Here is an 11298-nt window from a genome sequence, read left to right on the forward strand (position 1 = left end):
TTAAATATTTGCACAATAGCAGGTAATTCTAATTGAAGAATAATTTTCGTGGACTTTATTTTCGTATAGAATTCTAACCCACGAAATCCGCGAAAATTAAGCCCCTCGAACATTTCGCGCTATACGGTAACTGTCAGTGTCAAACTAGATCTATATGCATGCATAGTTTGTTTTGTCCTATTAGTCTATATAATAATCATAATTATATCAGGGGCGGATCCAGGAATTTTGGTAGGGGGAAGAAAATCACAAAATATTTTCTTAAAAAAAAAGGTCAACTGTTTTTCAGTGTAGCTATTCTAGTTCTGAGGTGATAGCTATTTTTGTGTTTTCTGAGTACAGTCATGCTCAATATCAAACTGGGTGTGGTCATGATAAAGTCACCTAGCTACATTGTGATCCCAGAGTGATCCGTATAGGTAGCTCAGCCATAAGGCGAAACAGCGAATAAAAAACACTAACTATTCCACACAAAACACCGTCACACAAGGGGGGGGGTACAGCGATGAATGCTAACTTTGTAAATGTATTTTAACAAAGCAAAACATAACAATCAAAATAATTATCATCATACAGCATAATTATAGTTGCTGTCAACAAGTCTCACAAGTTATATATTATAGATTGAGTTCACATGAACTTTTCTTTCTCATTGGCGAGGGCCAGATGACGTATGTTACTGATACAACCAGCGGCAGCTTCTTGCAGGACAAAGTCAGTGGAACCCACCATAGGGAGGAGACACTGTGTGTGTGGGGGTGTGTGCATGTGGGTGTATGTGAGGTGGTGTGTGTGTGTGTGTGTGTGTGTGTGTGTGTGTGTGTGATACAGTGAAAGTTTATCGGAATGACTTAATACCATAATTGGATACACATAGTCATATATATTATATAGTAGTAGGTAATTTACTTACTTGCTTTATAAATATCATTTGGGATTACATGTATACTCTACATCACATGACTCTATAGTACCATACAGCAAAGGCCTCCACTAAGTGATTACACACATGTACCTTGACTACAGCAGCTTCATGCATGGTGATACAGTTATCAGGATCCTTTGAGAGCTGGTGTAGGGCACAGGCAGTGGAACGATGGACATCCAGGTCAGGTGACTTGAGGTAGGAGACAAGTGGAGCTACTGCCTCCGCCTCTCCAAATGCAATACGATTGTTACGCCATGTGCAGCACCTATAAAAACATAACATAAGTCAATATGACTACTTGGAAAATTGGGTACCATTTAGAAAGCTATACAAAACATAAAATTACGAGCCCTCAAAAATAGCTACCAAAACGGCTGAAATTCACAATGCTACTATAGCCTTCGCTTTTGTGCTAGTGTATTGCACTAGTAGGGTACTGTCTGTACCTGGCCATGGCATCAGCAAGGTGACGTCGGAGGTGGTCATCCGTCTATGCAGGGGGAGGGGAACTAAGTAATTTGTTGCATTTTTAATATAGTATGTAGTTCAACAATCACACTGCTACACTTACTGTATGGGTCAGTTTAGCCAGTAGTGGTACCACACCGTGGTCAGTGATGACTCCTAGGTTCTCCTCATCCTTGGCAATCTTAGCAATGGCTGCACACACACTAGCCAGGACCTCGTGGTCAGGGGACTTCAACAGCCCTACTATGAGCTCCAATCCTCCCACAAATGATCGTACCAATTCACCAGCATCCTTGGCATTCTCAATACACGGACAGATAGCCCACGCAGCACATGCTTGGACCTACGTGAAAAGAGAGGCAGTAATAAAGGAAAGAGCAGCAGTTACATACGTACACATGTTCACTGCACAGATAATGACATATATTTATTGTTTGTGAACGGTAGCAATGTGTTATAAGGTCAGTGTTGTGTGCTTACATCATCATTGGGTGATTTAAGTAGAGACCACAGCAACCGTACTCCATCTTGTTTGTCAATCACACTAAGTAGGTAAGTATATAGAGAGCAAACATAATTATACTAGTGCTTAATCACTAGGCTACAGCTGTGTACCCAGTGGGACCACACTGTACAACACTAGTCAACCACTATCTCTACAGCTGTGTACCCAGTGGGTCCACACTGTACACTGGTCAACCACTAGCCCTACAGCTGTGTACCCAGTGGGACCACACTGTACAACACTAGTCAACCACTATCTCTACAGCTGTGTACCCAGTGGGTCCACACTGTACACTGGTCAACCACTAGCCCTAAAGCTGTGTACCCAGTGGGTCCACACTGTACAACACTAGTCAACCACTAGCCCTACAGCTGTGTACCCAGTGGGACCACACTGTACAACACTAGTCAACCACTAGCCCTACAGGGTGTACCCAGTGGGTCCACACTGTACACTGGTCAACCACTAGCCCTACAGGGTGTACCCAGTGGGTCCACACTGTACACTGGTCAACCACTAGCCCTACAGCGGTGCACCCAGTGGGTCCACACTGTACACTTGCTACTTACAGCTGTGTACCCATTAAAAGTATAATTTTGTGTTGAGGTTGCATGACCATCATAATTATGTCATAACTTTGCTATACCTCACTGAAATTCAAAGTTTCATATACCATTGGATTCCTTGTTAAAAAACGCTTCTATCTATAATACTATAGGGCTGATAAACTCCAACCAGCTAAAAGTTAGCATTTTCCATAGAAGTTCTTGGCATATTTGTCAACCACATAAAGCCATCATAATTGACGAGTAATTTCTGGGCTGAACTCACAGGAATACACTTTAGTCAACCACTATATGTAGCTACCCTACAGTGTACACAGGAATAGTCAACCACTATATGTAGCTACCCTACAGTGTACACAGGAATAGTCAACCACTATATGTAGCTACACCTACAGTGTACACAGGAATAGTCAACCATTAGCTACCCTACAGTGTACACAGGAATAGTCAACCACTATATGTAGCTACCCTACAGTGTACACAGGAATAGTCAACCACTATATGTAGCTACACCTACAGTGTACACAGGAATAGTCAACCATTAGCTACCCTACAGTGTACACAGGAATAGTCAACCACTATATGTAGCTACCCTACAGTGTACACAGGAATAGTCAACCACTATATGTAGCTACACCTACAGTGTACACAGGAATAGTCAACCATTAGCTACCCTACAGTGTACACAATGGGAATAGTCAACCCCCATTAGCTAAAGTGTCTATTTGGGTTGAGTTGCCCAGAAGTTATGTGGTCAATTACGGCTTTATGTGGAGTACTGATACCAGGAACTTCTATGGAAAATGCAAACTTTTAGCTGGTTGAAGCTTATCAGCTCTAAAGCATAATATAGAAGCGCTTTTTAACAAGGAATCCAATGGTATATGAAACTTTGAAATTCAGTGAAGTACATGTATAACAATTACAGTTGTGACAATTATATGTATGACTATCAACCTCAACACAGATGGACTTTACCTACAGTGTACACAGTGGGACCACACTGTGCACTAGTCTAGAGTAAAATGTTCGTTCAAGTGAGGGAAAAGGGGAAAAGGGTTGTACGGTTGAACATGTATTAAAGCTATACAATGTAACGTACGCCATGCTCTCCTGGTCCAGTGCACAGGCACCCACAGCATTGGTGGTGTTGATGAGGAGTGGTTGATTAGTGCCTGTGAGTAGCTGAACGAGAGGGGCTACCCCACCAACCTTGCGTATGACCACTCTACTGTCAGCATATCGAGAAGCACACTCTCCCAGAGCACCCACCACATTCACCAGAACCTGCATCAGAGGATAATAATATTATTCATTGCTGTAGCTAGATTGTTATTAGGTTTCAGTTTCATTGTAGTACCTCTTCAGGTTGATTGCCCAACAGTGATACCAGTTGCTCAACTGCTTTCAACTCTTTGAACCTAAAGCAGACACAAAAAGTGAAATCAACAACTGATTTATAGATATCTCAACGTGTATATAGATACCATATTTGCAATACTAACACACACAAACACACCCACACACCCACAGATAAAGAGCTGTCATTCTATAAATGCTCCAGATATACATAGCTAGCTCACTTTATGACATTTTCCTTGCTCTTGCTACACTTCCATACAGCCCCAGTCACGGCTATGAGGAGGTCCTTGTTGTCAGTGACCTTGAGTAGTGCAGCCAGTGGTGAGAGTCCATCATGAGAGTGTACCAGCGATCGAGTCACTTCCTCCTCCGCACACTGAGTGGGTGTGGGTGTGGGTGTGGGGGAGTTAGAAGCTGCATACTCATGTTGATATCTACAATGCACACACATAGGGTACAAGCAATTTTTATACTATGTATCTGTCGAATTTACATACATATGTATACTGCATAGGCACAGTCACACAAGTTGTCTGTGGTAGAATGTACCTTGAATATGGCTGATGCACAGTGTTTCTGCAGCTCTTGGTTGTCAGTCTTGAGACCTCTCACCAAATGTCCCAGCATCCCTTCACTCTGGATCAAACCCTGATAGGAGGACTGCAACAGAGAGAGGAGGGGTAAATACACCATTGGAAAGGTCATTCCAAAAGCAATTAGGTTTGAAATTGTCTTTCAACAGCCATAACTGGATCCAATTTTATGATTTTCTGAAAGCTTAGAAAGAGACCTTTCAAATGGTGTTATCAAAGTTCAGATACAAGTATTTGTCAATTTGGCCGTACTATGGATAAATATAGCCCATGGTCCAAGGCCGGTTTGACATTAGACCAACAGAATTCAAGTTATGGCTGTTGAAAAGGTTAAATCACAACCTCCCCACGTTTAAAAATGTATGTGCTTACCTCAGATGCACACTCTTGTAGAGTCCCTACTATTGGTATGAGCAGGTCGACATTATCACTAGAGAGAAGTTGGCCCAGCAAAGGAACAGCACCAGTCTTGAGAAGGGCCTACAAAAAGGAGTCAGAGCTAGTACATACGTGTTATACATTACTAAAAAGCTACGTACTTACAACCGTACTGTTATAACGTTAACGACACTATACTTTGTACTTACAATTTTGTTGCTCTTGCTCTTGGAGCAGCTCCACAGTCCGAGTGCTGCACAGCGTGCTACCTCTAGGTCACTCTGTTCCCCAGTGAAGGGTGAACCAGGTTGACCAGGACTCTCTAGTAGGCTCACCTATGTGTGTAGTGTGTGTGTACGTACAGTATAAGCATATCTTTAAAAGCCCAGTTTACACGAGACCTAGCTTCTAACCCCATGCAGGATTAAACTATTCCGCGTTTGTAAACGGGTCTAATCCAGATTGTATGTGTGTACGTACGTACATTATATAAGCATCTCTATCACACAGAGGAACAGATTACGTGGAACTCCTGAAAAGGGAGGCCCCTACGATTAAAGGAAATTAATTGTTCATACCAGTTTCTTGATTCCCCCATTTTGTCGTACAATCCTGCGAGATCTCTTAAACTTGGCCACATTGGCAATGGTCTCAGCAGCCAGACACTTGAGACCCCTCACAGGAGAACGGAGTATGTCTACCAACATGGGGAGCCCTGTGTGTGTGTGTGTGTGTGGGGGGGGGTGTGTGTGTGGGTGGTGTGTGTTTCAGAAATCATGAATTTGGACCGTCAGAACTCTAGTTACAGAGCTGACTACAGTAATCCACCACTTACCATCTAGGTCCACTATAGCCATTCTAGTCTGAGTGTTCTTAGAGATCTCCCTGAGAATACGCAATGATCCAATCTTACACTTGACATCGTCAGTCTCCAATAGATTAATTAGCAGATCTAGACCACCGGAATCACGTATGGCAAGCTGACAGGCCTCCTGGCTGAGGTCAAAGTCCAGTATTGAACACAGGGCAATAACAGTTGATGTCTGATTACCACTCTGCGAGAATTAGACAATATGGACGTAATATTTTACTAATTAAGTACACAAAATTTAAACACACATAATTATTATAGAGCTAGGAAAGAGCTTACACTCAAGTTATGGGCCGGCCATCAAAGCTATCTGAAACACTTTACCCTGAGATATTTGATGAGTTTCTGTATCTGCCAGTACTCAGAGGGAAGGTCAGTGTTGGAGTCAGGGCGTCTGTCAGTAGTGTCATCCTCCTCACTCATATCCGAGGCACTACCGCTCTCTCCATCGGGAGAATCATCGCAACTCTTGGCAGTAGAACCGCGACTGACACTACACAAGCAGATGATGTTACAAGCAATGGTGGGTAATTTTCGAGGATAACATTTTTCAAATCGGCTATTTTCAAGAACTTACTGTGATTTTGATCTCATGCTTGTTGCAGACGTTGCTTTTGTTTCACTAGTTTTGATGGATCGTGACTTGCCCTTAGTGCTGCATGTGTGTGGTGTGTGGTGTGTGAGGGTGTGGTGGGGGGGGCTGGATTAAGAGCTGCAACAGTTGGCAATAATTATAGCGTGAAAAACACACCATAATTATTGTACACAGCACTACAAAGCAGCTATATACTACATGCAAATTTTAGCTTTAAAACTGGACGTTCCCAGAAATATTGAAATAGACTATTCTAGTGTTCTTGTAAAATAAATGTGACGTACCTGGGTGGTTTCAGTGGACTCTGTGGTGCGGTGTAGTACTTGGTGTCCAGGCCGAGGCTCTTCCATTTCTGTGAGGGCTCTAAACTTTTCCCTTTGGGAGAAGTAAACGTACTCTTTGGAATCTTCTTGCCAGCCATAACTGCCTTATTAGGAGTGGCTCTGCACAAGAGGGGAAACGTATAATCCCTATATATAATGCACAGTGACATAAATACAATGTAGCTAGCTACTGTATAGCGGGTTATTCTTGTATGGTGGGAATTTGTATTTTACGAAAATTAAAACTGCGAAATCATTATGCGCAATAGGTCATCATTCTGAGCTGTACGAATATTTAACTGGATACGTTTTCATACGAAAATTATACGGGCATCTGATACAATATCTTTGATATGTGCTTACCTTATGCTATGAGATGTTGGTTTCCTGTCTTGTTCTCCTGGCCTCTTAATAGCTTCTGATGAGTTAGACACCTCCGTCAGTATAATGGTCGCACTCTCCTCAGTGTTGGCAGTGTTAGGGTCAGTATAGTTGAACTCCTGGGAGAAGCAAAGGTAACCTTCATGACACAGCACTGAATGATAGATCACAATCTACAGGTATGAAACTACAAAGAATGTAATGTGTCTTTAACTAGTCTACACACAATACAGTATTAGCTTCGACAGTATCTATATACGCCATGCATTGATATAAATTGTTGTACCTGTTTCTGTATGTTACTGGTGAACTGCTTGCTCTTGGTTTTGATGAGGGCCACCAACGTTGAGTGAACATCACCCACACGATCATAGCCAACTTCTCCATCTGACGTCAAACCCTACAGTGAATTGTGGATAATATAATACAATTAAGACACAGTTATCTTAAAAGACTTTCTGAAAACTTAGAAGGAGCCCGTTTAGATGGTATGCTCAAATCTCAAATTTGCGAGCCATAATTTCTCATTTTCGGAAAAAGATGATAGGCTATAGCCCATGGTATTTTCACAACAGGCCCAAAAATATTCTTATGATTAACCGTTATATCCAATCCATTTGTCTGACTCACTTTGTTGATAAAGTATCCTTCAGTGGTAGCAGAGACACAGAACTCAGTCCCATCACCGGGGGCAACCACAATGTAGCAGATATCCCCTAGCACTTGTCTCCACGGTGGGGCTCTACAACCATTGGAAAATACCATACCTGCACAGAAAGAAGGGAGGGGTTTAGGTATTGTATTTAGATGTAATATTACCTGAGGTGAATTTGATCTCCTTGAGACAAGCAGTGTCACCATCATTTCCACTAAACTGCTTCAATAGTTCAACCTCAGACTGTACAAGGAAGGAGATATATAATTATAATAGCAATACAATAATTATATACTATATAGCTCTTACCTCGACAGATTCTGGAGACAATCGAACTTCCCTAAAAAAAAGATAGTGTGTGTGTGTGTGTGTGTGGGCGGGGGGTTAGCACACTGTATCATGCACACACCATTATCGTATGCATATTACTAGAATATTTTGCTGGTGAAAAACGAGCCAAATCAGCATAAAATTTAATACTTTGCGTTCTGGCAAGGATGTCATACAACTACGAGTATAGCAATTCTATTTTTGCGGAACAATCAAAATTCGCTTTTAGAATGTTTGCAAAGATAAAATATATTTTTGATGCTTGCAAAACGTTCTAGTAATACGGTATAATTATAATTACTGACGACTTACTTGCCCATCTGCTTGACAGTGGAGTGTAATAGACTAACATCCAGGCTATTGAGTAACAGTAGTAGCCTGAAGGAAGAGTCCAGCTCATCAGTTGATCCACTGTCCTCGCCGCGTGCTCTCTCTCTGGCCAGTCGCTCGTGGATCTCTAATAGCGTGTTCTTGTTACCGATGGACGCGTACGCAGGTCCCATAATGTTGGCAATAGGGTCTTGGTTAGCTGTGTGTGTGTGTGTGTGTGTGTGGGTGTGTGTGTGTGTGTGTGTGTGGTGTTAGTGAAATATAGAGCGAGGAAATACAAACAATGGTATCAGAGTTTCTTTTAGGATTTTGTACAAGTGGGCAAAATGTGGGCTTCAAATATTAAGGGGTTGCAAGTAGGAAATTATCAACCGCCAACCATTACTAAAATAAACCTTGAATGCATAGCTACAAGTGCTACTCTATACACACCTTCTAGACAGAGCTGAACTTCCTTCAGTTTCTTGTCGGTGGCTATTTTGAGCACTTGGTTGAGCTGCTTGAAATTGAGAGCTCTAATCTCAACTCTCCCAGCTGACTCCTGCAAGAAACACCACCATTAAAATTAATAAATGATGAAGTTTGGAAAGCTAACGTATATATTGACCACTCTACAATGTACTTACTTCAGTAACAGTGAGATGTGGGTCCCCACCATCCTGCTTAGCAGTGGACACTATCACATTATCACTGTAAGAAAATAGACAGAATAAAACAAAGAGCATGCTGTAGGTATTGATCCCACCTACGTACGTATAAAACACCCATAATATTGAGCAGCAAAATCCGATTTAAACTTTTTTTTTCACAGAGCCAGTAAAATTTAATATACAATGTTTTAGTGTCCGTTTCTATGAACGAGGTGTAGCAGTTGATTGGCCCAGCTTAGGTGATGCATGACAGCCACAGGTGTTCCACTCAAGTCCTCACTGGCAATTCGTTCAACTATCCAGCCATCAGTACTAAACAGCATCTGTATTGCGGCTGCGGTCAAACTAAATGGTGGGCCATCACGCTCTGATGGGTCATAATCCAAATGAGAGATTAAAATATTTCCGGATGGTTTTAAAATCGAGAGGAGTACTCGAATAAAGATAATTCTATCTTGAATATTCACAGCTCCCAGTGATCTACAGTCCCATACAGCATCTTGTAAACCAGTAATCTTAGGGGTCAAATTAAACAGAGATCCAACCAATACTTTGAGGTTTCTATCCGTTGCTGTATAGACAGTAAACATTCCTATTTCGGTCTTAGCGTGAGGTATGCTATTTTCTTCGAATAATTGTTCCACGGCTAATGGTGATAGTTCGACACCGGTTACACTGTAGCCTTGCTCAGATAGCCAAATCAAGTCCAGAGATTTTCCACAAAACGGCAAAAGTATCGCAGCACTAGAGTCATCTTTTGTGAGTAGACTTATATAGGTTTGTAGCTGAGAGTCAGGTTGGTCCACATGCCACGGAGTATCTCCTTGCTCCCATAACCTCAGCCAATGGCTATCACTTCGTGCCATGTGCTAGCTAGCTATAAGTGGGCGACCTTTGAACCTCTTGTAGTAGCTATTACCACGTACTTAACTTATAATTAAGCTACTATGCATCCCCCTGAATATATACGCATTTCTGTTTTCTGTTGGAAGCTATTTAAACGGAAATCGAAACCCACCACTTGCTAAAAAAATTTGGCACGCACAGTTATTTTATTAGCTATTGCTCACCTGAAAACATACTCTTGGTTGTTCTTGAGTTGGTTGAATTGTGAGTAGCTCAGAGAGGTGGTCCATACGAAGGGTCGCTTGAACAGCACCAAAGCTTCTCTAGAATGGTCCCTGCATAAGCCCTCAACATACTGTAGTATTTCTAGCAGCATTGACTCATTGCTCTTGCTGAAATCGAGCTTGCCTCCTAATTTATCAGTAGCAGAGGTCCATTCAGCACGGCATGAAAGTGTAGCTCCCATCGTCTTGCAAAGTTGATAATCTTTACTGTAAGCGGATCCTGTAGCCTAGACAACCGTGTTTATACGTATCCACGACAACCGTCTTTATTTATCAACACCTTCACTTTGTGTGGGTGGGGAATTTCCCCAACAAGTACTTCAGGAAGACAGCAGTTATGACCTCTACTGCTCTTTCCTCTGGAAACACAAGCTCCTCCCAGCTGGTGATACTGCATCAAAGTCTGAATGGCTCTGACATACACAGAATATTGAAAACAGGGCAATACAAAATCAAAGGTAGCTCGAATTTTTATTATCATACGCAAACGTTTCGTTTCCTCTTCCCTTGCAGTGTCTACTGGTACGGTACCCAGCACGTGCATCTTCCCACAAGCAACATCTGCTTTCATGATTCTACAAGCATCCTCAGTACTGCACTCAAGCAAGGCTCACATTGACCAAGAAATTGCAACTAATTTGAAGAAATTTAGCGAACTTCGTCATAAATGTTACGTATTTCTCTCGGCCCCATTAATTGGAGCTTCAGAGCAAAAAATATTATCTCTCTTACAAGAAGAATATTTGAACACTGAATTGAATTTCTTGCCAGTGCACAATGCGACCGAATGTGGAGAATGTATTTTCAGTATAACGAAGGTTTTGTGTAAACCACTATCAGATGTGATAAGGGAAAGATTTCGACGACTTCGTGATCAAGTTTGCTCAGAGGAGAATATTTTACTGGTGCTAGCAGAACTGGGGATTGACCAGCGGACTGGGACAATTCTATTAGACGGCTGTGGTGGATTGTCCGGTGTCGCCAAGGCAACTCGAAGAGGGGAGTTAATTGATTACAATGTGAGCGGATCTTTAATCACGTCTATACAAGAAGTATTGAACACAAAGCATTAGGTCATAGCCATTATAGTATAGGGAATATTGTGCTAGCTGACATACATGATATCATGCAATTAGTTAGACAGCCAATATTTAAACCTTATAAGGTTACCATTTGTGCCCCCTTGTTCCATCCTGTTCTTGTACCCAATTCCAAGTATTCAAACCCCCCGCC

General features: G+C 41.9%; 2 protein-coding genes across 2 annotated transcripts; one reads left to right on the forward strand and one right to left on the reverse strand.

Annotated features, from left to right (window-relative positions):
* Positions 1–486: 486 nt before the first annotated feature.
* Positions 487–10320, reverse strand: LOC135337404 (outer dynein arm-docking complex subunit 2-like). The gene is made up of 25 exons (XM_064533336.1): positions 10006–10320; positions 8912–8975; positions 8718–8826; positions 8268–8484; positions 7935–7965; positions 7790–7868; positions 7601–7737; positions 7257–7370; positions 6953–7089; positions 6551–6709; positions 6249–6326; positions 5996–6164; positions 5636–5855; positions 5379–5515; positions 5010–5135; positions 4795–4902; positions 4379–4489; positions 4051–4205; positions 3828–3888; positions 3570–3754; positions 1877–1940; positions 1500–1739; positions 1375–1418; positions 1016–1193; positions 487–744 (listed from the first exon to the last, which is right to left on the reverse strand). Exons 1-25 carry the CDS (start codon positions 10245–10247, stop codon positions 631–633), a joined length of 3279 nt encoding a protein of 1092 aa, XP_064389406.1. The 5' UTR covers positions 10248–10320; the 3' UTR covers positions 487–630.
* Positions 10321–10331: 11 nt separating this feature from the next.
* Positions 10332–11274, forward strand: LOC135337412 (uncharacterized). Its single transcript, XM_064533343.1, has 2 exons — positions 10332–10523; positions 10579–11274. The coding sequence occupies exons 1-2, from the start codon at positions 10403–10405 to the stop codon at positions 11136–11138; spliced, it is 681 nt and encodes a 226-aa protein (XP_064389413.1). The 5' UTR covers positions 10332–10402; the 3' UTR covers positions 11139–11274.
* The last annotated feature ends 24 nt before the right edge of the window (positions 11275–11298 follow it).

Source organism: Halichondria panicea, chromosome 6 (assembly GCF_963675165.1).
Source record: "Halichondria panicea chromosome 6, odHalPani1.1, whole genome shotgun sequence".
NCBI classification, from domain to species: Eukaryota; Metazoa; Porifera; class Demospongiae; order Suberitida; family Halichondriidae; genus Halichondria; species Halichondria panicea.

Excerpts from the sequence above, each read along its gene's own strand:
- LOC135337404 (XM_064533336.1), bottom strand. The coding sequence starts at position 10,247 with ATGGGAGCTACACTTTCATGCCGTGCTGAATGGACCTCTGCTACTGAT. Across the intron at positions 5,856-5,995 it reads AACTCATCAAATATCTCAGG|AGTGGTAATCAGACATCAAC; the intron begins GTAAAGTGTTTC and ends TAATTCTCGCAG. Across the intron at positions 3,889-4,050 it reads AGCAAGGAAAATGTCATAAA|GTTCAAAGAGTTGAAAGCAG; the intron begins GTGAGCTAGCTA and ends TGTCTGCTTTAG.
- LOC135337412 (XM_064533343.1), top strand. The coding sequence starts at position 10,403 with ATGACCTCTACTGCTCTTTCCTCTGGAAACACAAGCTCCTCCCAGCTG. Across the intron at positions 10,524-10,578 it reads AGGGCAATACAAAATCAAAG|TGTCTACTGGTACGGTACCC; the intron begins GTAGCTCGAATT and ends CTTCCCTTGCAG.